This window comes from Sitodiplosis mosellana, unplaced genomic scaffold, assembly GCF_009176505.1.
Source record: "Sitodiplosis mosellana isolate CC-2019 unplaced genomic scaffold, AAFC_SMos_1.0 Smas_scaffold_6191, whole genome shotgun sequence".
Taxonomy (NCBI): Eukaryota; Metazoa; Arthropoda; class Insecta; order Diptera; family Cecidomyiidae; genus Sitodiplosis; species Sitodiplosis mosellana.
In genome coordinates, this window is record NW_022601432.1 from 1,184,447 (window position 1) to 1,210,065 (window position 25,619).

At 36.4% G+C, this 25,619-nt stretch overlaps 7 protein-coding genes across 17 annotated transcripts in view; 4 read left to right on the plus strand and 3 right to left on the minus strand.

The window, feature by feature from the left end:
* Positions 1 to 459: 459 nt before the first annotated feature.
* Positions 460 to 10,371, plus strand: LOC129576627 (uncharacterized). Of its 5 annotated transcripts, none has more exons than XM_055461963.1 (9): positions 460 to 2,269; positions 6,207 to 6,539; positions 6,675 to 6,857; positions 6,955 to 7,041; positions 7,427 to 8,053; positions 8,134 to 8,435; positions 8,563 to 8,765; positions 8,854 to 8,980; positions 9,225 to 10,371. In XM_055461963.1, exons 2-9 carry the CDS (start codon positions 6,361 to 6,363, stop codon positions 9,653 to 9,655), a joined length of 2,139 nt encoding a protein of 712 aa, XP_055317938.1. In that variant the 5' UTR covers positions 460 to 2,269; positions 6,207 to 6,360; the 3' UTR covers positions 9,656 to 10,371. The 5 variants fall into 5 exon arrangements, with proteins under 5 accessions (XP_055317938.1, XP_055317939.1, XP_055317940.1 ...); XM_055461964.1 differs by having other exon boundaries at positions 460 to 1,853; XM_055461965.1 differs by lacking the exon at positions 460 to 2,269 and adding an exon at positions 4,755 to 4,779.
* On the plus strand, positions 10,372 to 12,068 carry LOC129576636 (signal peptidase complex subunit 2). Its single transcript, XM_055461981.1, has 3 exons — positions 10,372 to 10,881; positions 11,069 to 11,268; positions 11,346 to 12,068. The coding sequence occupies exons 1-3, from the start codon at positions 10,834 to 10,836 to the stop codon at positions 11,677 to 11,679; spliced, it is 582 nt and encodes a 193-aa protein (XP_055317956.1). The 5' UTR covers positions 10,372 to 10,833; the 3' UTR covers positions 11,680 to 12,068.
* Positions 11,990 to 13,976, minus strand: LOC129576632 (post-GPI attachment to proteins factor 3). The gene is made up of 6 exons (XM_055461976.1): positions 13,631 to 13,976; positions 13,198 to 13,499; positions 12,981 to 13,105; positions 12,719 to 12,855; positions 12,411 to 12,615; positions 11,990 to 12,252 (listed from the first exon to the last, which is right to left on the minus strand). Exons 1-6 carry the CDS (start codon positions 13,770 to 13,772, stop codon positions 12,171 to 12,173), a joined length of 993 nt encoding a protein of 330 aa, XP_055317951.1. The 5' UTR covers positions 13,773 to 13,976; the 3' UTR covers positions 11,990 to 12,170.
* Positions 13,977 to 13,992: 16 nt separating this feature from the next.
* LOC129576634 (coenzyme Q-binding protein COQ10, mitochondrial) lies at positions 13,993 to 15,484 on the plus strand. Its single transcript, XM_055461980.1, has 3 exons — positions 13,993 to 14,217; positions 14,489 to 14,578; positions 14,722 to 15,484. Exons 1-3 carry the CDS (start codon positions 14,141 to 14,143, stop codon positions 15,173 to 15,175), a joined length of 621 nt encoding a protein of 206 aa, XP_055317955.1. The 5' UTR covers positions 13,993 to 14,140; the 3' UTR covers positions 15,176 to 15,484.
* Positions 15,375 to 16,595, minus strand: LOC129576637 (peptidyl-prolyl cis-trans isomerase H). Its single transcript, XM_055461982.1, has 3 exons — positions 16,356 to 16,595; positions 16,086 to 16,262; positions 15,375 to 15,972 (listed from the first exon to the last, which is right to left on the minus strand). Exons 1-3 carry the CDS (start codon positions 16,437 to 16,439, stop codon positions 15,682 to 15,684), a joined length of 552 nt encoding a protein of 183 aa, XP_055317957.1. The 5' UTR covers positions 16,440 to 16,595; the 3' UTR covers positions 15,375 to 15,681.
* Positions 16,596 to 16,667: 72 nt separating this feature from the next.
* LOC129576633 (ribonuclease P protein subunit p25-like protein) overlaps positions 16,668 to 25,619 on the plus strand; it is a 12,705-nt gene continuing 3,753 nt past the window's right edge. The window contains exon 1 of one of the 3 annotated variants that reach the window (XM_055461978.1): positions 16,668 to 16,813. Coding sequence is in view for 1 of the 3 variants with exons in the window: in XM_055461977.1 (XP_055317952.1) it covers positions 24,034 to 24,057 (24 nt within the window). In the remaining 2 variants the exon portion in view is untranslated. Of the gene's footprint in view, positions 16,814 to 16,878; positions 16,901 to 23,548; positions 24,058 to 25,619 lie in introns of those variants that run through there. The other 2 variants (XM_055461979.1, XM_055461977.1) reach the window with 2 other exon arrangements.
* Positions 19,211 to 24,717, minus strand: LOC129576628 (aromatic-L-amino-acid decarboxylase). 5 transcript variants are annotated; one of them, XM_055461970.1, is made up of 10 exons: positions 24,597 to 24,717; positions 22,399 to 22,860; positions 21,746 to 22,303; positions 21,432 to 21,545; positions 21,261 to 21,361; positions 20,992 to 21,118; positions 20,734 to 20,899; positions 20,317 to 20,569; positions 20,143 to 20,232; positions 19,211 to 20,032 (listed from the first exon to the last, which is right to left on the minus strand). In XM_055461970.1, exons 2-10 carry the CDS (start codon positions 22,711 to 22,713, stop codon positions 19,840 to 19,842), a joined length of 1,917 nt encoding a protein of 638 aa, XP_055317945.1. In that variant the 5' UTR covers positions 22,714 to 22,860; positions 24,597 to 24,717; the 3' UTR covers positions 19,211 to 19,839. The 5 variants fall into 5 exon arrangements, with proteins under 5 accessions (XP_055317945.1, XP_055317942.1, XP_055317941.1 ...); XM_055461967.1 differs by having other exon boundaries at positions 20,143 to 20,235; XM_055461966.1 differs by having other exon boundaries at positions 20,143 to 20,235; positions 24,582 to 24,717.

Genomic DNA, 25,619 nt, shown 5'->3' on the forward strand with positions numbered 1-25,619 from the left:
ATCAACGTTCCATGTTCACCAAAATGGATCGATTGGCAAAATGGACTGTTTCCAATGTTGAGGAAGTGTGTGCGACAACAAAGGAAACAAAAACCAACGAAACACACACATAAGGTGGCATTACACAAATTATATACCTAAAAGTTGCATTTGTCATTTGTAACATAATCCATTGCACAATGCAAATGCACACAAACCCACATACACACACATGCAACCAGCACTTTGAAATGTTTGTTATTGTTTTTATTCTGTCATGTACTCATGTACATCACCGAAATATCAATATAGGAAGCCAACACACTGAAAAAAATCAACTAAAAAGAAAAAGAAGAGGAGAAAAAAAGAAATGATGAAGCGTCGTCGACAACGGCGACAATAGCGAACGCAACAAATAACTTAAAAACTCTCGCACACACTTTCGTCTATATTTACTAGAAAATAGAGCTTGGACATATCAGTCGTTAAACGAGCGTTCATATTCGACGCACGCACCACATTCACTTTGTGTGTTGGAGCAACTTGTGTGGATTAAAAACGTTCAATTTGTTTTTTTTTCATTTCTTCTTCTCTGTAAATAAATGTAATAAAGGCAGGCTTAGTTTTGGCATACGAACTCATGTGACTTCAAAACAACCAAATATTTTTGGTGGTTTTTTTTCGTGAGTTCATTAGCATTTTGCATCTAAGGTGAAATTTTTATGTTTGAAATTTTTGCGCCGAAAATGACAACAAACAATCGGGAGGTACGATTTTGATATGGTCTCGAAGGAAACGACGAAAAAGAAACATTCAAACATAACAGCGGCAAGTCACACACACACACACACACTTAGATCGAAATTAGAATGGGATCACGCTGTCTAAGCGTTGCGACATACAATTAAATGCTAAGCAATTTGATACAGAGACACACGCGCATATCATTGCGTTAATTAATTAGGTGATTTAGAGGCGCACTCGTGTTATTTAATACGGTGGTGTAAATAACGTGAAATTCCTACATTTGAGTTCAGTGGATCATTATCAACAGCCAACGAACTCATGCATACAAGGTGAAACCAACAGTTGGAAAACAAAACAATCATCAAGAATCGTGAATATTTGAATTTAAAGTGCATGTGTTAATGCTATTGAATGGGCGTCCACTGATTTGCCACACATTCAAAATCAAAACAAACTTATCATCACCGGCTTTATTTGGGTTTTAAAAAAACAAGGAGACAAAAAAAAACACGTGCATACGACAAAGATATTGTATTCGGTACTCGATGTGAATTCTATAAAAAGTCATAAACGTCGCGACTGTGGCGCAAATCTTTGATGCAACCTCATAAAATGTGTAAATAAATATTGCGATGAATAAAACCGAATGAAAAATCTTCATCAACAATCAGTACAATTTTATCGCGCTTAAAATTACGGCGACCGGTAGACAGCGAGTTAGTAGCATATGTGTGAAAGCGAGTTGACACTTATAACAATATCAATCTAAAATCAATGCAAAGAAAAAACCCAGCCAACTTGTGAATTATTGGTCGGCGTGTCGAGTGCGTAAAATACATTGTTGCTGAGGGACCACATCCAAGGAACTCCATTCTCACTTACATTCTTAATTGGTGTATTATCAGTGAGTAGTATTTTTCACACAACTCGCGCGTCTCATTCTGTTTCGATTGATTGAAGTGCCTCTGCGCATACACACAAACGCGCGCGCGCCTTTCTTCCAACATCTCAACACGTTTAGCATACGGCTCGACATCGTAATCGCCGTTCATATCATTCGCTCCACGATATCATCAAGCCCAAGTGATAGACACAACCAATTTAATTACTCTTAGTCAAGTGAACCGGTAAGTTTGGCGCATGCTAAGAGACGAATTTTCCTACAAAAAAAAAGAAAGAAATATAAACGATAACACATCATTTAAATGACTCTATAAATGATTCGTGTGAAATATTTTGCGCGAAGTAAAATATGAACTTCTAATACAAACAAAACCTGATACGGACAGTAAATAGTTGTAAACAATCTAACTTACACGTGTGGAAGAAAGTGGCTAGCAAAAGGAGAAGAAAAGGAAAAACGAAAGAAAAAAACATTTTGTAATTGGGATCAATATCGCTTCGGAATAGACATCGAATGTCTAGCACATTATTTTGATATGGTATTGGGGTTGCGACGAATCTGTTAAGTACCGTGCTAATATTCATCAATTCAAAGTGACCAATAAAGCATAGCACCTTAGCTCCTTGAACCGATTTTTGGGTAAGTGTTTTCCATTCAATTGAATGAAATTCAAGTAGTAGATTGCCAAATACCAAAATATCAGATGTTTTTTTCGGAGGGTGGTTGATACTATTTTGGGTCATGTAAGCATTTATAATGGTGATTCGTTTGTGGCCATTGTGAGAAAGTACACAAAAGAAAAATGGAAAAGTGCATTAAACACAATCAATGGGCATTTTAGTCCATCATTGTCATCATTGTCCGAGTTACTCAAACGACCGAGTGCAATTGAACAATTGTAATCTGTAAATAATATGCATTGACACCAAATTCGTTATCTCAGTATGTTCACTGGCCTCTTCGTGTTCTTCTTCGCTTCTGATAAAGTGAATTGTCATTTTGTTACAACGACAACGAACCGAAAATAAAAAGAATCCTATCAGCCCGTTTTCGTATTTCGTATATCATAAAATGACGATGGTGAACTTTGCTGTGTGGACTCAATGTACAGCCGAATGAGAGCACCGACGAACATACATTTTATAAAGGAATACAACGCAAATATAGACTGTGAGAATGCAGCAGAGCCAGTCAAAAAGGCAATAAACAATTGGCCCACAAATTGTGTACACAATAATCATTGTATGGTGATAAAGTCGGTCTCTGTGTGTATTTAAATATTTGATAAAAGAACAAGCCAAATCTATCTGTGTCTATGATAGAGACGCAATCATTTGTTTGTTCTCAATCACAGTGAATACATTTTGTCTCATGCACAAACACATACACATACACACACCCACTGTCACTAACTATATAATCCACTTGAAATTAAAATTCGATAAAAAATTGAAATAAAAACGAAGAAAAACAAATATACAGCGACAATGGCGGCTGCCATCATGACCATAAACAGGAATATGCGTTCTACTTCATTAAGAGAGTCGCCAGAACGAGTTCAAATCAAGTGCACACACATAGGAATAATGTAACGCCATTTGGCGATAGATTTATTTGCGCCGTTTCTCGAACATTAACTTTGCTGCAAATAGATGTTGAACACGGTTTAAATTACGTCTGCCTCCTCATTTTCGAAGTGAACAAAACTTATCTCACTGCCATCGCCACCGCTGCCGTTTTCCTTTTTAAACTAATTACCATCATTCATTTTTTTTTTAATATTCTTTTCTCTCTAGGAGAGTAAAAGAGAGAGAGAGAGAGAGAGAGAGAGAGAGAGAGAGAGAGAGAGAGGGGGAGAAGAAAGGAATCTGTATATTGCTTGCGACCAGTCGTTGTATAACATTCCAATCGAAATACTAGATAGAATGCGCAATTCAAATAAGTTGCGCCTATCGCTCAAACCACTACAATTTGCCTAACTTGTTACATTGTCATGAACAAATTAATGATTTTCCAACAAAAAATCCAATTCTTCTCTCGCTTAATTATGATGATCTTTTCGGGCATAATCGAAATCTAATTCCAGGCGTGTGCAGCCCATTAAGACAATAAGAATATGCACGCTCCATGCAATTGACCGAGAGAAAATGTGCACCGCGAATCCATTTTTGTGGTCATCGCAACCAGATTATTTATAGAGCGCAAATACTCGACTTTCAAGTGAGCGCATCGAAACACTGATGGTGTGTCAACCGATTTCGATAACGATAATTATATGACGATAAAATCTAGTTTTAATTGGTGAGTCGGAGGCATTTATTTGGTTGATTGGTTTTCATTCAACAAAATTCGGTCGATTCCGTTCAATTGTAGCTCTGGTGTCAATTTGTTGCAATGGTATAGGTGCTGTGAGTTGTTTTTCCGTTGAATCAAACAGAAAATTCAAACAAATCCGAACCAAACGGAACAAAGCAAAGCAAGAAGAGTGCATTGTTTTCAAGTTCACCGATATACGATATGTAGCCGTTGACATCTGCATCCTTTGATGTCAATTCGGTTTTCTGCTTTGAAGATATTATTAGGTAAAATGTTGAAATTCGAAACTGTTTGAACGTTTGCTCCTTTGGACCGAACCATTCACAAAATTATTAAAAAGAAAAATATGCTTTTTCATTCGAAAGAAATTTTGAGAAATCAATGAAATAGCAAAATGCAGTTTGAACTCAAGTTCAACGAATGTGTCGAATTCTTCGTACCTTCCGGGGACGGTGGCAGTTGCGGCGTCAATATTGTTTACGAAAACAAACGTTCATTTCAACAGCAAGGTGTCAGTTCGCAATGACATCATGTCCGAAACAATCGCTTGCATTGTATGTAAAATAGCCAAATAAACACAGTGCATCTCGGGCGATCATTGCATTAAATACGTACAGTCGATTTGTGGCTAGCAAATTAAAAAAATCAAAGTACTACGACACGTGCACCTAAATGCTGCACGGAACATATTCAATATATTGACAAGTGCATCAAAGTGCAACCTGATAGGAAGCGTGATTGTGATCGGAGTTGCATGTGTCAACGTTTAATTCCATTTTTCTGTTTTTGCTGTTTGCTCTTTAGCGTGAACTGAAGACCCATGAAAAGAATTTGTTAGTTCACCGTCATAAGTTCGTAAATCAGGTGGTTGTTCAACCTGGTATATTGAAAGCGTATAGGAAAACAGAGAGATTTTTTACGTATATTCAATTCTAACACCCGACAATATAATTATTACCGTGATTTATCAACTCTCTCTCACACACAAGCCCATCAATGACTAGGTGCAATTTGGTTTGTTTTGTTTTGTTTTCCGCTTTTATTTGCCATATACTTAAGTGGCCAAATGTATGCATAGAACGCATTTGATGGCATGCGCGATAATTGCGACGACCTAGGCACTTTTGTACGAACGTAATGATGATTAATTAGTTACGTTTTATCTATTGCGAGTTCGTCATTTTTCTTCCAATTCCGAAACGATAGCCGGTGCAAAAAGGTTTATTTGTTCCGTTTTCGTTTGCTCCCTTCGTTTCGAATCGTGAGCATATAAAAATTTACTTGTGAAACAAAAAAACAATGCACTTCAGGCTGTGTATGTGATGATGATGAGATTGCCACACGTCAATAAAAAAAATACTCTTTTTTTTGTTGGCTTCAGCAAAATAATTTCGTTGTCATTGTACTTCAACAACGAAAAAAAAGCGAACAAAAAAGTGGTACTTTTATCAATGTGTACATATTTGTTTGAGGCATGTACAATATTGTGCGACATTTCATTTGGCCATTGAGATGCATCGACAAAGATCACCCTCGATACTATCGACCAATTTAAGGTTGCCGTTGATTGTATCGAACAAAGAGATAAGACAGAATCGAAACACAATTTGTCGCTTGGCAAGCCAAACATGGCCGCACTGATATTCTGTGATTCGTGCGGAAAGGAAGTATAAAATAACGGCATACACGGCGCACAATATAAAGTTTAATTTTGAGGATTTTTGCATGCCTAACGGAATGTGTTCAAGAAGAAATCCTTCCGCATCGCTCATTTATTCAACACAGAAAACCGTTTATATTTGAAAGTTAATACCATTTTTCCGTTGCGAGTTTCGCATTCAAAAATAGCCCAAAAGGTAGATTGAGAGTGAGAGCGAGAGAGAGAGAGAGAGAGAGAGAGAGAGAGAGAGAGAGAGAGAGCAGATAGTTTCATGTATATACAGCGTGTTGATCGGGAAGCGTGTGTAATTGTTTCCGAGCATGCAATATTCAATCTTTTTTAGAGACACAAAATGGCAAAACCGAACAAGAGAGCAAGAAAGTGTCTGTGCTTGAGAGAAATATTTAACAAATTGTTTATTTTGAGTAAACATTAAAACGATTCATCGTCGGTCATTAGACGAAACAATTAAAAGACATGTGTTCGCTTTGGTTTTTTTTCGCACTTTTTTTCGACAACCAAAATCGAAGAAGTAGTGAGAAAAGTGTTAAAAATTCAATTGAAACTCCAAAAACTGTTTTTTTTTCATTTAATTTTCAGACATTTATCTGACTCCATTCACTACAATCAACAACAGCCAAATATAGCCGCCAATCGAATAGCTTTTTGGTGAGGCTACCGCTTCGGAGCGAAACAACAAGTTTCACAATACTTGTTAAATGTGACTACGTGACCATAAAAGGGCCAAACAAAAATGAATCCAATCAATCAATTTGATTCGTACGAGGAGCCACTTCGTGGTGGAAACCCATATTACTATAAAACTGAATGGAAAAAAAGCAGAAGCTTTCAGGGTCCGAAACGTGCATTACGGCTATGTATTCTGTGTATTGTTCTACCGGGTTTGCTAATCGGTGTGCCACTCTATTTGAAGTAAGTATCATATTTTACGTTTGTTTGTTTTTTTTTCTCGAAGAAATTCGCTACGATGACGACACAAACCGAAACAATTGATGATTAATCTATCTATTATTTTAAACGTAATCGATCCATACGTCATTGATTTAGACATCACGTATTCGCTTATCAAATGTATCCCGTTGGCATATCGGATATGCGTTTAATTGATGGCAAAGTATCGACCACATGGTGTCAACGTCAAGTCATACGTGCCAATACATCGTTCAACGCATTTCTATTGCCCGAAGTGCCGAACGTGGCAAACAATCGTATTCACGTCAATATGGTCAGGTAAGATGAAAACGCCGGTGCAGTTATTGCGCTTTGATTTTCTGTCTGGAATGAATTTTTGAAAGAAAACAAAATTGGTTGGATTTTTTTTCAAAAGGCACTTGGAACTTAGCGACGACATGAAAGAATATTGGGGCTTCTATTTGCTAAAAGGTTCAATTGTCACGGTATCAACGTGTGCACGGTAAGTCATTTGAATAACGTACATCAATAGCTATTGCAATATGTTGATCGTTTCATCAAAAGCATGAATTGCACGATTGTTATTTAGTCCAATTATGAACAACAACTAGCGCTGATTTCGAACCAAATAATCTTTTTCGTTGGCAAACTTGATAAGATTGCAACGGCAAATAGCAGACGACACATATGACGCTTGAATGCACTTAATGCTACGGAATTTGCGTCGCTTTTGCCTTCTTTGTAGTCAAAATTTTTAATCAGTGTTTGTCTAATCGCATTACAAAAGTGATGTAACGTAATTATTCTCTGATCTTTTCCCTTTTCTCTCTCTCTCTCTCTCTCTCTCTCTCCCCCTGCTTTTTCGTTGTCAATTCCGTTTTGTGCAGGTGGCCAGGGTCATCCTTGATTTTGATTCGTGGTCACAAACATTTGCAGCAATGTGCCTACATTGGAGACGATTCGTCGGAAGAACTGGAAGAGTTGCTTGAAATTGCCGAAGAAAAAGGAATTGGTGATTTGCATTTTTCGTCACCCGAAAGCCCAGCAAATCGTGTCGATTTGTTGACCAAACATCGACCGGGCGTTGAGTTCCACGACGATCGCCTCCGTGAAAATAAGGAAAGTTTCACATTTTCACCGTTACAAGAACTGGCCAAAGATAGTGAAGACAATATTTCCGGCAAACGAATGAAAGAGCTACTCAATTTATTGCCACACAAAGCGAACAAGTTCAAGGCAAATGTGGTGTATAACAATACAAACATGGGCAAACGTGTGGATCGATTGAAAAATCAATTGAAAATCGAGATTGAAAATCGCGAAAAACTCAACAAAACCGGAGCCATCGGCAAACAAATACCATCAACACTGAATATTCAAGATTTTATTAAGCTACAACAAGCTGATCATGTGCATAAAGTACGTGGAACCAATATTGGCAATCATGAAACAGAAAACGTAAAAATCGAATCGAAAAATAACATCGACAAAATGCCCGCCGATGAACCGAGGAGGTAAGAATCTTACTCAAAATTCTAAAAAAAAAATTGGAAAATTTAAAAATGGGTATCGATTGAATTGTGCTGGATTTTAGAGTGGTTTCTATTAACGATGAAGAAAACCTCAATGCAACATCGAGCGAAATTCTTGAAGATGTTCTTAAACAGTTGGACAAACTCGGAACGGAGAAACGAAACCATATTTTGAACAAGCTTAAGGGATCAGTTGCACCTAAAAACGGTGCAGAACCAACGGACCAAGAAAAGTCAGGCGTAACGTTAAAATCACAAAAAGTTACCACCACTAAAAAATCAACCGATTCCGAATCAGTTCAAGACGAAGTTGAAATTTTAGACATGCACGAACCAAAAATGGGCACATACAAGAGGAAACGAAGTGAGTGATCTGCAATTCAAATTTCTTTTTTTTCTTTGTCATCTACTTCAAAGTGCTTCGAAGTGGAAAATTGAACATTTTCGATTCTTCGACTGATGCATTTCGTTTTTTTTTTTTTCAATTTTAGAAAATAAGATAACGTCTCCACCATCTAAAGCTTCATCCACTGAGCCAACCAAAGTGTCATCGGCTGAACCAGAGTCGGCATCGACCACCGAAAATCCACCAAAATTAACCAAAGAGCAATTGCGCCGTCTCAAAAGACAATTGACTTTGGAGAATGAACTATCTTCGGCTATGGATGAAAGTGAGAACTTGGGCATTGAACAAGTAAGCATCTGTCGTATTTGAATTCTTAACCCGCCTTAATTTAAACACCCGTGAGCAACTAAACAAAGAAACTATTGTCTTTTTTCAGGGCTATGTTCCAGATGGTATCGCCGACCATCATCATGTGTTGAATCATACGAATCTGAATGATCGTTCGAATTCGGAGTTTTGGTCATCGTTTTCGTCGAGCGAAGAGGCTTTACTCAATTGTGCAGGTTTGTATTGAAAATTGAATGGACATTTTTAAGACGCAATAGAATATTCCTTCTTTTGAATAAGAAAAATGTACTGAAATTCTTAGTTTGAATTATAGCAAAAAATAATTATTTTTTGCTATTAAAAAGTATTTCTTCGACATTTTTTTTTTGAAGGAATCCCTTCATTTTTCAAAACTCTTTCTATTCCATATGATCATTTCAATATAAAAATTGTTTTCATCATTTTCAAACACACAAACAGGTCTAATTCTAAGCTTGCCGCTCTCACCGAATGGGGAATGTCATAATGCAGCCAATGAGCATGAATTTGGTCGAGCGAGTCAATCCAATAAAATCACATACACCGTACCAATCAATGGCTACTACTTTTTTGTGTTCAACAGTGAAAATGAAGTGCAGGACAACTACATCCGTGTCAAGTTTGACATTCAAAAAACGGTTTACGATGTATCGAATTCGATTCAATCGTGTAACAATGCCACCGGTGAATGTCGTTTATCGCTCAATTTCTTTTCCAACGAAAAAGTTGTATTCGAGTTGCCACTCAACTCGAATGAAACGCTGTGGAACGAGGAATTCATTGTGATTTCTGAATGCGAACCAAGAACAATCATGTATCTAATATGCGTTTTATCTGTGCCATTGCTAATTCTATTATTTGCATTCCAATGAGAAAGAGAGTTTCGGCGAAACAACTAAACTAATCTTCCAGAAGTCTCTAAATTTAAATGAAAACGATAAAAACATTTGACTCGTGCATCACTGCCGCATTGTTTTCTCATAATATTCGATCAAAAACTGACATTTTAATCATACTCAACCAATATTATCAACAAAACAATGAGAATGATGTAGCAAAATGTTTGAAGCGAAAACGCTAAATTGTTTCTATTATTTTCTGAATATGTTAACATTCATGCCACCATTGTAACCGCTAGTCATTTTTGGTTACTCAATCAAATCGAAGAAGAAGAGATTGATGTAAATCTACACAACATCATCGGGAAAATGCAAAAAAAAAAATTACAAAAAAGAATTGATATGGCCAAGAAATCGGTTAATTTTCGGCAAATGAAAAATTTATTCGCCCAAAATCGCTAATAAATTTTACTATATTTTTGTAAAATGTTTAAATTTAGATACCTGAACATGTGTGATATTTCATTAAGTCTAGACTGAGAAAAAAAAAAGAGAAAAAGAAATAAAAATTGTGGAATTGTTAACTTTTTTAATTTTTGAGTGGTTTTTGAGCGCAATTTATGCCTCAATGGTAAGTTAAAAGAGAAGACGATTCTATTAGTTTTTTTTTAAGAGAAAAGAAGAAAATTTTATTTTTACAAAAACCAAATTCAATAAACAAATATCAATAAAAACTGTTGAAAAACGTTTTTTTAGATGTATGATTTATTGGTTTATATTCCATTTTTCTAACGCATTGAACCGTTATTCCTTGGATTTCGACGAAAATATCTTTTTTCGTACAAAAAAAAAACGCTTGATTACTTTATAATCATCAAATCCAATTTCGTTCAAACAGACGGATTCAAATGACGGCGCCAAAGTGCAACTGTGTCTATGTTCGTTATGAAAAGCAAATGGTGTGACAGAGACGGCCATAAGTGTGTGTCGCCATCTGTGTGTGCAAGTACAATGAGATCGGCTATTGTTATCGAATGGTTTTCATCAGTCAAACGTCAAAAACAATACGTGTTACATTCCAGCGTTTGTTTAGGCTTGAGCTATAGTTTGTCGATGCGACACAATCGATTACCGATTCCGAACATCAATCTCAATTGAAGCATTCGTTTAAATTGCCCGTAGGAATTTTTTTTATAGCAAATTTTGTGACAATGGCATCGAAACCAAAGAAAGACGAGAAAAATGAAAAAGAAATCGAGGTAATTACCGGTTGTAATCGATTTTTTACGGGTGATAAAATACACAATATTCCCGAATAACCTCAATTCCTTGGGACACGTCACTCAAATGGCAACTGTGTTGTTATCGAAGAAAAGCGCCTGCGAGTGTTTCATTTTGCACTGGAAAATTGCAAAACACGAAATTAAAAAATGATTCTTATTGTAGGTACTGAAAATTAACAAATGGGATGGATCAGCGGTGAAGCACGCACTTGATGATGCTGTCAAAGGTGCTCTCTTGGAAAAACCGAATTCGGTCGAGTGTTTTGGTTTGGTCGATGGTCGTCTATTGATTTGCACACTAGCCGTTGGCGTTGCAGCCCTGGCTTTGGTATGGGACTATCAATATCCATTCCCACAATCCAAGTAAGTGAAATGTTAAAACGAAAAACCGTTCATTCACTCATAAAACAAAAGCTAAATTCGGAATCGTTGTTTTTTAGGCCCGTTCTGATTATTTGCGTTGCATCTTACTTCATTTTGATGGCTATTCTCACACTATACACAATGTTCCGCGAGAAGGGAATCTTTGCGGTGATGCAACAAAAAGACGGTTCCAATTCGAAAACGTGGCAAGCCAGCTCTGAAATGAAGAAATTCGATGACAAATACACATTGTTTTTGACGGTGAAAGATGCGAAAGGTGTGCGAGAGGCTTCGATTTCAAAATCATGCGCCAATTATATTGATGTCAATGGCATCGTGTTTGAAAACCTTGTAGCCAATGAAGTTTCACGGCTGTACAACTCGTTGAATAATGAGAAAAAAGACAAATAAATCTAAGCCATCTCGAAAAGTAAAATCCAACAAATAACATCGCAAGCTCAAAGTTTCCAAAGTAATACGATACAGCGAGAGATCGAGTCATACGCACAGAAAACAGCGCAAGGATTTTGATAGCTATATTTTTTTAAATCCATCATCAAAATCTTCTTTTTTTTCCAAATCACCATTTCTGTTCCGAGAATTGATCTCCACTTCTGTTTTAATCGATCACACCAATTCAAAATCACACAGTTCCCCCCCCCCCCCTTTCATTTGGTACTCTTTATTTGGCTCTTTAGATTAATATCAAAATGCGAGCGAATCATTGTATAATGTTTTATTTGATTTATAAATAAATTTATTATTTCTAATCGCAAATCCAAGTGACACACAACTTTGAACTGATTTTGGTTTTCTTTTATTACAAAACTTAAATTATCTACCAAGCGATTTATGACTAGATTTTCTTGTTTTAGCATCAATTTGTTGTTACACGGTGATCTTCAAATTAACTTTTCTTTGTCGTCCAGTGCTTCGGCTTCGAACTTCTCACGCCGAAGGCTTTGAGTGTCATCAATTAGAAAACTGAAACGGAAGTAGTGATTTATTATTTAGGTGCTGTTTGTCATTTGAACAATGAAAAAACGACGTGATTTTGTAAGAGGAAATGATTTTTTTTCATTGGATAAATTTCCATTCTCTTTCAAAAAAAAAAAAAAAAGCGAAATAAATGAAATATCTACCTATATAAGAGAACCGTAGGCAATACGGTGGATAAATGCCATAAAGCGTGCGCGTCCAATACCCAGAACAACGGTGGAAAATCGTTGACCTCAAGCAATAGAGAAATTGCGACCAAAAATTGAAACAGCAACATCTTCCATGAATATGGTCTCTTTTTTCGTTGCAAAAAGTACCAAATGACCCATCCAATACCGGTTGCTATGCCTAAATAGGAAGAAAACCATTCATTTATCAGCTATTTGGTTTTGAAATTTGGAACCTAGCCTTAAGATTTCAATTTAAAGGCCATTTGCTTAATTTATCCTACCCGTAAGTATGTTGGCTTTCATGTTGTACTGATAATCAAAGCGTCCCACCGACAGATATGCGAAATGATTGATAAAGAACATTGATGACATTAAACTTATGAAGGCTTTTATCCAGCCAGTCGTCCAATGAAGCATTCTGAAGAAGAAATATGTTATTTTTATTAGTAAAACCAAAATAGATCTGAAAATGTTTTTTCTTGTTTGGCTTCGTACTTTTATCAGTGAGTCATTGAAAAAGGAAAAAAAAAGAACAAACTTTACCTTAGAATCATACAGCAAAAATTGGCTAACACCATGGAATAAGCGAACCCGTAGTCGAGAAGTTCGGTGAGTGGAAAGTCTCGTGTGTGGAAGATAATTGAGCAAATCCAACCATTTATGCAAATCTACGGATTTGAAACGTTCATAGTTAATGATATATCAATGCATTAATGACCATATACGGTCTTCAATTTGCTGTCACCAATTGTGAACTTACTCCGCTAAATATATGCCAAATGTAATACATTGGGCTGTCGCTTCGTACTTCGGCTCGAAATTTGCGAATCATTCGCCAATGTGCCATGAGATTGAGGAAGGAAAAGAATGCAGAAGCGGGTTCCTGAATGCCCAAAACGCGTTTGAACGGCCATTTACCGAAAAATTGCGGAACCGGCCATTCACGACTGATAAATGCATTGGTTGTTCGCCACATGCAATGATAAACGCATTCGTCGTGGCAATTCCACAGTAGAATATCATTAAAGAAATCTTGTTTGATGTGTTCCTTGAAGCTGGCATCTATGTGTGTTAAAAAATTGTTGAATAATGTAAGTTCATTGATAAAATGTCTAAGTAGTTCACTTTGTGTCATCAAAGTAACAAAAAAAAAATCTCCTAAGAAAAGGGTATACTCAGTGAGTACAATTCACCTTCAGTGCAGTTATTGTACAAGCATCCTTTCATACAGTTGACCATAAATTGGCTTCTATCCCCGGCTGACGATTGTACACAATGCAGACTCATGCAGAGCACCGCAATTCCGATGACAATTTTTACATTCACATCCACCATTGTTAGCTCAAAATCACATAATTAATCCATTCAAAAAAAGAAGCGATTTCACACAGTGCAAAGCCACTAATCAATAGCAACACCACGCATCAAATGTACCAATAATAACAGAAGCAAAGTGTCAACACAGTGGTTTGTTTTGTTGTGGTTATGAAAAGCTGTCAAGTGTGTGAGCAGTAGCAGCTGCTCAGTTTTGCTGCTGTTGTTGTTGCTGCGTGACTGACGTTCACGACACTGAAAACTATTCCGCATGTGCACACACGATGAATACACATTTCTGAACAGAAATCGCGCTCAATAGCACCACACAGTAAAGAAGGAAATAAATATCGAAAGCAAAAATAATGTGACTGCGTTTGCAAGCGACAATGAATAAATTATTACGAAAAAGTGGTAGCATCATTTCGAATTCCGTTCAACAGAATGGATTTTATACAAAACCAACGTAAGTACGAATGCGATTTTTCATCTGAAATTTACCAAGTGATTTCATTCAGGTTTGATATTGTGAAATTTGAAAACGCACACACAATTGACAACAAGTTTCTGTTGAACGATACAGTGTGTACCCATGTAAGTTGGGTCCAAGGTCAGTGATCTTGAAATTTTACTCTAAGTTTCTAGTTGCAATTGATTTAATTTTATTTGCACTCAATTTATACAGTGAAGTATTTCGGATATTTGCAGCAATTTTTATTTGTGTTTTTGTGTTTTAGGTCCAATCAATTACATAATACACGGCATATATTTGGATTTGGTGTGGCAGTTAGCAAGAAAAAAGAGTATCAGCGTAAAGAGTTAGTTGGGTATGTATTTGATTAGAAAATGGCCTTCAGTGTGTGTCAATCTTCCGTGTACTGTGCATTGTATGTTATTCACATTTCTTTTTGATGTGCTTTTCTCTCTCTCTCTCTCTCTCTCTCTCTCTCTCTCTCTCTCTCTATTTTAGATACTCAATGCAACAAATGTACGATGTGGTCGCTGATGTTGATAATTACAAATCATTTGTTCCGTATTGTAAGAAATCAACGGTTGACAATCGCAAAGCGAATTCCGCACAGGCTCAATTAGTTGTAGGCTTTCCACCAATATATGAACGATATACATCGAATTTAACCCTACAATCGCCGAATCTCATCAAATCCGAATGCTTTGATGGTCGACTATTTAACTATTTGCAAAATTATTGGGGCTTTAGTCCTGGTTTAAAAGATGTACCTGATTCGTGTGTCATTGATTTTCGTGTAACATTCGAATTCAAATCGGCATTACATTCACACCTATCGCATTTGTTTTTCGATGCAATTGTTCAACAAATGGAAAATGCATTCGTTCGCGAAGCTGAACGACGCTATGGACAAGCGAGAATAAAGGCGCTGCTTCTGTCGCTGCAGCGATCGTGACCAATAATCAAAATGAAATTATAAATTGAAACAATACCTGACTTTTCACGTGAATCGGTGTGGAAACGTTTTTCCAAGAAGAAAAAAAAAAATTCAGAATCGAATCATCTTTTTTTCGATTCACTTAATGTTTAGCCATTTTTGGGTTGTACAACAACCATTCGCTTGAGAGAAGAAAAGAACAAAGGAGACAAATTCATTTAAGTTTACCACGTGATCATTGGAATTTTATGTTGCCCTATTTATTATAAAACGAATTGTATTTGTTTTTATCGATACTAAATTAAACACAAATCAAACACATCTAAATGGAGTTTTTTTCTTCTCTCTTCTTCTCACATTTTAAATTTTCATTTTTATCTCTTAAAAATTGGGTTTTCATTTCACAATTTCAAAAATGCAATGAGTGACAAAGGAATCAAATGTTAAAATTAAATCATCGCTTGTGATTACTGATGATGCGCTTAAAAAAATATTTCATTGAACAGTCAGTCCGGTGTGTTCCTTTATAGTTCTCCCGATTGTGAAATGACAATGGGTAATTTTGGCTTGTTATTTGGTCCGGTGGGAACGTTTTCGATTTTTCGCATAATCAACAAACCGTCCAGGACGCGACCGAATACAACGTGCTTATTGTCAAGGAAATTACATTTGGCACACGTTATGAAGAATTGGCAGCCATTTGTATCTTTGCCACTGTTTGCCATCGACAATAAACCCGGCGAATCGTGCTTCAGTGAGAAATTCTCGTCAGGGAATGTGCCACCGTATATGCTTATCACACCAGTTCCGTCACCCTAAGAGAAAAATAGTTAAAATTTGAAATAGTTTTTTTTTTCATTTTTGAACTTTTTTTTTTACAAGGACGTTTACTGAATTGTTACAAAAATTCAAGCCGAAACCAACTCACATTCACAAAATCACCACCTTGAATCATGAAATCCTTAATAACACGATGGAAATTGGCGCCTTTATAGCCGAGCGGTATGCCATCTTTGCGATACTCTCCGGTGCAGAACTGTCGGAAATTTTCACTCGTTTTTGGTACAACGTCTGCAAACAATTCCAAGATCATTCGACCAATTTCCTAAAAAAAAAACGAAATATTTTCGGATTATTCATTGTTTGTTTTGGGTGTTTTTTTTTTAACCTAAAAGAACGATTTATTTTAAATACTCACTGTAGTTCCGACCGAAACATCAAAGAACACCACCGGATTGTTTGGATGCCTCAATTGGGATTGAATTTGATTCCAAGTTGGCATATTTACTTGTGTTTGTTTTTACTAAAAATAAATTGATACCAATGTTTGTCGGGAACAATCAGAAAACAACAAGCTCAAAACTGAAAACGATTGAAATCGCTGTCAACAGAACGAAATGTGTCGTATTCAGTGTGTTTCACATGAAAGAGAGGTAAAGAGTCACGCAAGCAATCACGCACGCATTCATCACCAGTTCATTTTGACAGAAATGCTGTCAAATCCGAAGAATGTGTATTTTTTTGCTCGTTGTCAATTCACCGATTCACAATTTTGATAGCCCGGTATTTCATTTGTGCGTTTAACACGTGAATTGTTTCTTTTGGTTTGTTTGCAAACATTGACGAAATCAACCACCGATTTCACATCTACAACAAGTAAGTGACTAATAGTGCCTATGTTGAAATTTGTACGAAACACAGTGCAAAGAAATTACCATTTGGAAACATTTACATCAAAATCGGGTTTGTTGTGTTGATTATTTTTGATCAGATTCGGTTATTTTTACACTATTAGTTGTTGTTTTCCATCTTTGCCCGGCAAAAAATACGTTATTGTTTATCTTTGCCCTGAAAAAATTACGCGAATAATGACGCACTTGTGAAACATAATTTATGAATTTCTAATCCCACCTGGAAAGTAAAATTCGGCTAAGAAAAAAACCAAACCAACTCCAACGTGCTCTACTATTATGAAATTTATTTCTGAACAACAGCAACCTTAGATAGAAAGTGAATACCAGAGTTTGGTTGCAGATAAATTTATTTTTATAAATTTCAAATATCAAATAAATTTATCCGATATTTTTCATGCGTTGTGTTGTTCTGATGCATTCGTAGTACATGAACGAAACATCGGCTGTTGTATTGGCAGCCAGCTATTCATCGCAGGAATGAGATTTTTGTTTTGTTCATCTACCATTGTTTGTCATTAATTCTGCCACTGTGTCACTACATAGTATATAAAGTCCATAAGAAATGTGCAGAGACGAAAATGTTCGCCATTTAGTTTTACATTGTCAATACATTAGTTATGGAGATTTTTGTTTTGTTTATTTTTTGTTGTTTGTAAACAAATCTGCATATCTTTTTGCATTGTCTTCTTATGGACATACACTATGTACAGTGGCAATTACAAAAACATAGGCAGATTAATTTGCCACTATTTGGGCAAATCCAATGCGCCACATTAATTCCATATTCAAAGTAGGTATGGAAATACAAACTTTTTTTATTTGCTTTTTTTGTCAATGCTTAATCGAGTGTTAGAATCGATCAAATGTAACAAAAGTGAACTGCTTTTGTGCAGGAATCGGAATGATTCAAAAGTGATTCGTGATAATTCCTGCTTCAGCTCTCTATTTCTTCCCATACGATCCTTACTTATTCTGAATTGTGGTCCATGGGCGAAAATACGTACAGTAAACTGGAACGAATTTTTTTTTACTTTATTTGACTGACATGGGTCAAAATGGAGACCGGAAGCAAATATCTTTACCGGATCTTTATAGATTCTCTGCTTTAATTCAAACAATCCATACAAAAAAATTGATAGCCTATTTTCGGATTAAATTCTCTCAATATTTATCAATTGAACCAAAAATTGTAACATTCTATTTGTATAAATAGATTCACAAAGAACCTTGTCTCTGATCAAAAGTGGTAGTAAAGAATTTAATGAAACGAAATTTATTTGAATTGTAAACGAATTCATTGATTTCGTCATCGATCGCCTCACAAATTTGAAATTGTATTTATATTTTGATATTTATAAAATGATGGTCATTGAACATTGGCAACAAAATCCATTTGAAATTTAGGGTACTACCTCTCGGATGAAAGAAGCGCCGTTGCTCTGCGTCACATTCAACGAAATAATTACTCGAATCTGCAAGCAGCTGCCGTTTACTCAGTTCATTTCACGAAAAAGTGACGCAGCCCATTTTACGCGCACAAGATTCTCTATTCACATTGATTGTAATTCATAAGAATTTATTCTTGCTCTTTTGTTTATACAACGAGATGTAATAATTATTGTTTTCGATATGGTTTCGGGCATTTTTGGTATTTGTACGATTCAATGGCATTTCGGTGGCATTGCACAAGTCATAATGCATCATTAGCACTTGTTCAATTGTATATTTTCAGAGACTGGTTGTTTAGATTTCTCCATCAATATCGAACGCTCCATGTATTCACGTACAGTTTTTTTTTGTAGTTTTAGAAGAAAGAAAAAAATGTGCCCCAATTGCTGAAATTAGAAGCAATCCAAATTGTTCGCCTTTTTCTGGTCATTAACACAAATCGAGTCAGAATTATTATAAGAAAAAAGTGCCAAAATAAATACAACAACATAGTGGATTATTTAAACAAAGTTGAATGAAAGAACATGGTTTTGAATGCATCGATTCCGTCTCATTCTTCATAGCCAGTAAAAATTCAAAGAAGAAATAAATGAATATAGTCAGCTCTTATTCATTATTAGTGATTTTTCATATGAATTCTATGGTTGTTCATTTTGGTGCTGAACACAGTGATGTATTATTTGTTCTTGTTTTATATCACACCTGGGGAAGGATTTGTTAGATTTTTCATGCAAATCAACAGGTTAATCCGTAAAAAAACCAATTAACTACCGGAAGTTATAACCATAATTTGGTTTCAGCCATTGTTTATGTCCGCATAACAACAAACATAACATGAATTTCAATAAAAAATTGAGTTATAAAAAGAAACCACTCTCGGTTTCTATTTGACGAAATGAAAGTCAACGAGTATTGTGAGAGATCGAATACAAGTATTTTCCTTTATTGATTCAAAATGACAACTCTACAGTTTATTGCTATTATTTGGCATTGATTTTTTTGGGTTTGCTGTTTTCTAAGGATCTTGAAGAAATGCGATTATTTGAAAAGAAATATTGCTCAAAGTATGACTATCGAGAGTACATATGACAGACACACAGAAACAATAAATTCTAATTTAGCAAAAGATGCGCATGAAAAAGGTGGCCAGCTAATGAATTTACAGTCAATAATTTTGTGTTTCTTTTTTTTTGGGGGTGATTTTCTGCTTTCAATTGGTTTGAAGCAATGAAAGGTAAATTGATCGCTTGCAATCGGTTTTCTAATCAATAATTTCGCTATCGACTTCAACCAATAAAATTCGATCCGACTGCCGGCGTTCGTATTGACTTTCATAGCACCAACATTGTGAACATACACAAAAATCACCATGATCGTTAGTACATTTTATCTTTAAGTGAAGAACATTTAATTCATGTGAATACATCGAACGACTATTTCCTACATTATGTTATTTTTCATTAAGATCTGAATGGTGATCCCAAACAAAAGAAAGAAAATTATGAGCAAAACGTGTTGCGTTGATTAATCGGTGGCATTTCATTTGTTGGTATTTCCATTGGGATTGGGTGATGTGCCTCGTTTGCGCTGCAAAACGGGTGAACGCTTTGGTGAGCGACTAATCATAATTGAACTACCATTTTCATTTTCCGGCGACGGTGATGAGCCACCACCAGTCGCTGAGTTTCGACGTGACGGTGTTAGACGCATTGTTGCATCTAAATGCCTAAACCTGAGGAACAAAGTGGAAAACAGCACAATTAATTTCAATTCGAGATTTCAATCTCGTTTCGATTCAAAGTAGAAAAAGGACAAAAAAAAAACTTAATCGAACTAGCATACCGAATCGGAACATTACTCTTCGGTCCATCATCTGAGCTGGCAAACAGAAAGGCAAGCGGCCAGCTAATCCATGATGCTGATGCTGGAGCACTGCTATGCATGCAATTGAAAAAAATTGAGATGAGTAACTTACGATAAGTGGGCACTAGCATTTCAATTTTATTGGTTATTTACCTCGAGGTTGGTGTTTGAATAGCTGGCGCCCCTTCGGTAATCGGTGAACAATGTTCAGTTGACATTCGTGGCGTGCCAGCTTTATTAATAGCTGGATTATAGATTTTTGGATCACTGACCATTCGCACGAAGAACGAACGCTTTTGCGCCAAAGTCTCTTTTCGTTTACGATCCATAATTTCGGCAAATTGATCGGCTTGCTCCTTTTCCAACAGTTCCGTTGCAAAATCCGTGATTATATCCCATGCAATGTCTATTTTTTACAAAGAAAAAATCGATTTTTTCATCAATGAAATTGAAAATCTGTATCAGGAGACCTAATTGACCATTGTGGCCTTATTTTCAACATTTTAATCACAAATTAACAGCATTAATTCAAAATTCATTGGATTTTAGGGGAAAAACACCATATATTACCAATATCCTCTTCGGTGGCACTCTGTGCAACTGCACAAAATCGAATAACGTATTTTTCATTAACCGAAGCTGGCACCATGTGCAATTTTCCCGAACCGTTAATAGTACTCAATAGCTTTTCATTTAATTTATCAGCTCCAACGAGTCGAAAGCATACCAGCCCAAGCTAAAATTAAACGCATCCAATGAAATGTTTTGTTTGTTCATGAATCATTAGTATGAGTTGGCACTTTTGAAAAACAATTCCACAATATTTACTTTGACTTCGTTGCAAATTTCAAATCGTTTATCTTTAAGCACATGACTTTCAAAGCGTTTGGCAAGCTCAATGTGCTTTCGTATATAGTTTTGAAGACCGGAAATTCCGTAATTTCGCAACACAAACCTACAAAAATGATGAGTAGACAATTAAAAAAAAGAAGAGAAGAAAAATCGATGCTAAGAAAATGAATGTTGAAATGGGGATGCATAGAGTGAAAATTAGCTTGGAATGTAATGAATTAAAAAAAATGGATTATTGAAATCACCAAAGTTTGAGTGAACGAAATCTTCGACTGAGCGGTACACCCCAGTGACGGTAATCAATGGCAGCATCTGAATAACCGTGTTTTAAGTACAATGGATCAACCTGAACAAAATAAATAAAATTCTCTAAAACGTACAGAATATTCACAATTATTGAGCCAAACAGCACATACAACTAACGCCGATGTCAAGCGAATTCGATCTCGGACCCAAAGCGTTGAACAGTCAAAATTCACCAGAAGCCATTTGTTTGAGTTGGTATTAAATGAATCAGCATATTCAATTCCCTGCGTCAGAAATTACATTAAAATTTCATTTAAATTTAGTTTCACCAAGATTATTCAACCTTTTTAATTAGTTTTCAACGCAGAAAGCTTCAACGCTTAAGCTAAAAATGACTTTTTTCCATAGATAAACCGTTGTTTTGCACAAATTTTCTTCATGTAAAGAGAGTGTAGTAGTTCTAAATAAAATTGCAAATATTTACCTTAAGCAATGGCTTAAGTTCGGGGCAAATGAATGCATTTCCAGCGTAGGCGGCATCAACATGAAGCCAAACTCCGGGAAATCGTTGCAATGCAATTCCAATTTCTTCGAGAGCATCAAATGCGCATGCTCCCGTCGTACCTAGTGTTGTTGATACAAAAAATGGCACTAATCCTTGTAGTTCATCCTCTTCCATGGCCTTGGTCAGTGTATCGCCGCGCAAACTGCATTTGTTGTCCGGTTCCAGAATGCGCAGTTTCACAAAGCAAATCATGGCGGCCTTTTCAACGCAACTATGTGCCTCTTTCGAACAATAGGCCATCAGTTTGGACAGCAGATGGCCTTCTTCAACAAATGGATGCTGTTGCTTCAAGTGTTTAATGGCTTGCGCACGGGCCGCCAACATTGTAACCAAAATACATTCCGATGCCGACGTTTGAATCACACCTCCACCCTTGCTACCTTCTTTCAGCGCAAGAAAATCATCAGGCAATCCAATGGCTTTACCCAGCCAATCAAGCACTATTGTCTCGAGCTCTGTACACGCCGGGCTCGCGGCCTACAAATCATTTCATAAATCACTTGCTAGAGTGGACTCTTCAAAATTAAATACAAGATATTTTTTTTTATAAAATAGTGTTTTTAGTTCGTTACCCATGAAAACCCAATGCATCCGATGCCATCGCCAAGCATATCGCCCAGAATCGATGGATATGAATTACCAGCTGGGAAATAGGCATGGAAACGTGGATGTTGCCAATGCGTTACACCGGGCATAATTTTCGTTTCGACATCACGCATAATATCGTCCCAATTCTCGGGATTATGCGGCGCGTCATCAGGCAACAAATGACGTAAATAGCCTGGTTCAACCGACGGTGTGACCCGTCGTTCCATCAGCGTTTCCATATACTTGCAAATATACTCCACCATCTCCGTTCCTCGCACACGAAACTCTTTACTATCCATTTTGTTCTTTCTACTTCACTTTGTTTTACTTCGTTAAAATTTCAATGTTTTTTTTGTTTCTCCTCGAATTGAGCAAATTTTTCCTTCGATTCTTATTTTTGAAATTTCAAATGATTGAACTTATCCGATCACTTTCAACTCTTTTAACTGGATGAAAAAGTAAAAAAAAAAAAAACGTTTAGGCGAATTTATTTAATTACTGAATAAACTAATTATAACAAATTATTTAATATCTGATGCTGCGCTGCATGGATTTAATCGAGAAAGTTGCGGGAAAAATATGAATAATGGATGGAACATGAAAAAAAATTCAGTCAACCAATTCTCCCACCCGTTTCAATCTTAGAGGTACAAAGTGAAGCCATCGAAATTGAATGGTTAGGGAAATAAGGAAGCAGTGAGAAGAAAATGAAGAAAGAATAGATTTTGTATGAAGATAAAAAAGTGGTGTGTGTGTATGTGTATTTGGTAAATGGTGTGAAAGAAGAAAAAAAACCCACTTGAATCGCACTTGAAATAACAATGCATTTAATTATAAGTAATGGGACGAGCAAACGATAAATAAAGTTCGCGCGGGCGTTGATTTTTCTGATATCGACAGATTCAAGTGTTGAAAACGATTGCATATTTTGATTTGGTCTCTTCTTTATATCGCGAAAAAAAGGTGGAGACAAAAAATGTGTGCCTTTATGATATGGGAATAAGCAGAGATATGATGGCAAAATTCAGTCGAATCCGATCTGACAATCTTTTCCAATTCCTTTTGTCATAAGCGAACAGCCGACGCCATCAATAGACTATGCAAGCTGCAAATTGGTTGAGCCCCAAATCGTATTTGTTGGTAAATTGATTGATAGATTTAACGAAAATTTGAAAACCAGGAAAAAAACTGCATCGCAAATTGCAATCCATGGTGTGCAATCGAAAAAGCCAATAACTCTTTTCTACTCGCATGTAATTTCAATCAATGATTGATACGAAACAAAAACTACGTTGTAAAAGTTCGAGTAGATTATCACGCTCTTGGATTCGGTCGAGTTGTGCTTTAACGAAATAAAATGGGGTTATTTGGATCATTGAAATATTGTGGTTATTCCAATAACAGTGAGTTATTTTCATGGACATTCCTAACGAACACGTTATGCACGGTGTGTTGTTATAATAATTTTTAATGGATTTCAATTATGCGAGCGCAAACGATGTGGAAGAATTCACTTTTCCGATGGACGATGCTGCGAAAGAGAGCAAGAATTGGAAAAAAAAGAACCAAATGGCAAGCAAGCGAACTGCATATTTGTCTCTGGTAAACCATCACCAAATATGGCATTACTGTACTGGCACTTGGTGAGTGTTCTATTCCCACACTATGTCTCGCAACTGTTACTCTGTTACATTTTAATGTACAAACACGTCTTCGCCGATGCACCTTGTTTCTAATAGGCAATTTTATTGGAGATATGAAACGTTTAAATGGCACACGAAGACACAAAAACCGATTACAGTTACAATTTTTTGATAAGACAGAGACACACATAGAGCGAGAGAGGGAGCGAATGAGCAATTAATTACAGTTATGATGGATGTTCATCGTTAGGATGCTAAACTATTTTCTGTTGTACGGTGGCTAAACATTCAATTAAGGGATAGAAATACACTGCGGATGGTTAAGTTTGTGTATAAAAACTAAGACGATAGTTTAAAAGTGTAGAACTATTATGTTATCCAGCATTTATCTGTGTCTTGATATTTTGATCGTTTGAATCCTTCTTAACGATCTAATAAAAAAAACACGCGTGCCTGTACGTTTAATTGAAACAAAATGTTTAACCACAGTCAATATTGAGATTTATATTATTTTCCCCACACACATGTCTGATACGCACTGCTTCCCTGTAGTCACTGCCTTGGAACTGTGATTAAGAAAATTGTCGAAACGAATTTTTATGTTGGGGCGGCCCGAGAGCTCGATTCGCGTCCGAACCACACGAAAGTTCTGATGAAACTGAGTACATGGCCGTATCTTATTGGGAAAAGTGTGTGACCTCAACCAGTCGATTCGATTCAACAGAGAAAACCATATGAAGGCAATTCCAAGCGGGATGGCTCAAGCATAAATACACTTTTCCTAATATAAATGACAAGCAAGCTTCATGACTTGATTTTCATTCGAATGTTGGCTAGTTTTTTTCTTTCTCTCTCCCACACACATTTTTGTTTGCATATTGTGGCCTATCATGACCTTATCCACCATCTTATACACATTCTCTATAATTACATCGCGCCAACGGACCGGCGCATTCAAAATGTTTCGTTGGCTAAAAGCGAATGGAGTGGCAGGCGGTATGCGCGTCTTACGACTTTTCTCTATCGCTCTCTGTTCGCACGAAACAGGCGTGAGTCAAATGGGAGAAGAAATATCTTATTGAGAGAAGATGAACGTGTGTCAGTGACAAAAATGGTCGAAGAGCGATTGAACCAAGCCACAAGAATACGAATATGATTAAGAAAAAGAAGAAGAGCGACCGAGCTAGAGAAAGAATGAAATGCGAGTAAAGAATTCGAATTCTCCGTTAACACGTACCGTATTGTATTTTGAATATTACCACTTGTTGGTTGTTTGCCTGGCGTTTTACTTTTGCCATCGGTCGACGCGTGGATGATGATGTATGAACTGATATGATACTCGGCATAAAGAAGTTATCCCCTCAACAATTGGTGGTTCAGAGCACATATTCAACGTTTTTCATTCACCACCACCATACTTTTGGTATTGGGATAATATCATGAGCCCGACGCTTCTGCATTCCGATGTGTTAGCTTTCGGACCACTAATGGAAGTAACGCTCACTTTCTTGCTGCCTCTCTCTCTCTCTCTCTCTCTCTCTCTCTCTCTCTCTCTCTCTCTC

Bases quoted from the DNA above. Each gene is read 5' to 3' on its own strand.
- LOC129576627 (XM_055461963.1), top strand. From the start codon at position 6,361: ATGAATCCAATCAATCAATTTGATTCGTACGAGGAGCCACTTCGTGGT. The intron at 6,858-6,954 runs GTAAGATGAAAA...TTTTTTCAAAAG, and splicing joins ATTCACGTCAATATGGTCAG to GCACTTGGAACTTAGCGACG. The intron at 8,436-8,562 runs GTGAGTGATCTG...TTTCAATTTTAG, and splicing joins CACATACAAGAGGAAACGAA to AAAATAAGATAACGTCTCCA.
- LOC129576636 (XM_055461981.1), top strand. From the start codon at position 10,834: ATGGCATCGAAACCAAAGAAAGACGAGAAAAATGAAAAAGAAATCGAG. The intron at 10,882-11,068 runs GTAATTACCGGT...TTCTTATTGTAG, and splicing joins AAAATGAAAAAGAAATCGAG to GTACTGAAAATTAACAAATG. The intron at 11,269-11,345 runs GTAAGTGAAATG...GTTGTTTTTTAG, and splicing joins TATCCATTCCCACAATCCAA to GCCCGTTCTGATTATTTGCG.
- LOC129576632 (XM_055461976.1), bottom strand. From the start codon at position 13,772: ATGGTGGATGTGAATGTAAAAATTGTCATCGGAATTGCGGTGCTCTGC. The intron at 13,500-13,630 runs GTGAATTGTACT...TAACACACATAG, and splicing joins GTACAATAACTGCACTGAAG to ATGCCAGCTTCAAGGAACAC. The intron at 12,856-12,980 runs GTAAAGTTTGTT...TTTCTTCTTCAG, and splicing joins TTTTGCTGTATGATTCTAAG to AATGCTTCATTGGACGACTG.
- LOC129576634 (XM_055461980.1), top strand. From the start codon at position 14,141: ATGAATAAATTATTACGAAAAAGTGGTAGCATCATTTCGAATTCCGTT. The intron at 14,218-14,488 runs GTAAGTACGAAT...TTTGTGTTTTAG, and splicing joins GGATTTTATACAAAACCAAC to GTCCAATCAATTACATAATA. The intron at 14,579-14,721 runs GTATGTATTTGA...TCTCTATTTTAG, and splicing joins CAGCGTAAAGAGTTAGTTGG to ATACTCAATGCAACAAATGT.
- LOC129576637 (XM_055461982.1), bottom strand. From the start codon at position 16,439: ATGCCAACTTGGAATCAAATTCAATCCCAATTGAGGCATCCAAACAAT. The intron at 16,263-16,355 runs GTGAGTATTTAA...TTTTTTTTTTAG, and splicing joins ATGTTTCGGTCGGAACTACA to GAAATTGGTCGAATGATCTT. The intron at 15,973-16,085 runs GTGAGTTGGTTT...TTTTTCTCTTAG, and splicing joins AAGGTGGTGATTTTGTGAAT to GGTGACGGAACTGGTGTGAT.
- LOC129576628 (XM_055461967.1), bottom strand. From the start codon at position 22,713: ATGGATAGTAAAGAGTTTCGTGTGCGAGGAACGGAGATGGTGGAGTAT. The intron at 22,304-22,398 runs GTAACGAACTAA...AATGATTTGTAG, and splicing joins GATGCATTGGGTTTTCATGG to GCCGCGAGCCCGGCGTGTAC. The intron at 21,546-21,745 runs GTAAATATTTGC...TTTCTGACGCAG, and splicing joins AACTTAAGCCATTGCTTAAG to GGAATTGAATATGCTGATTC.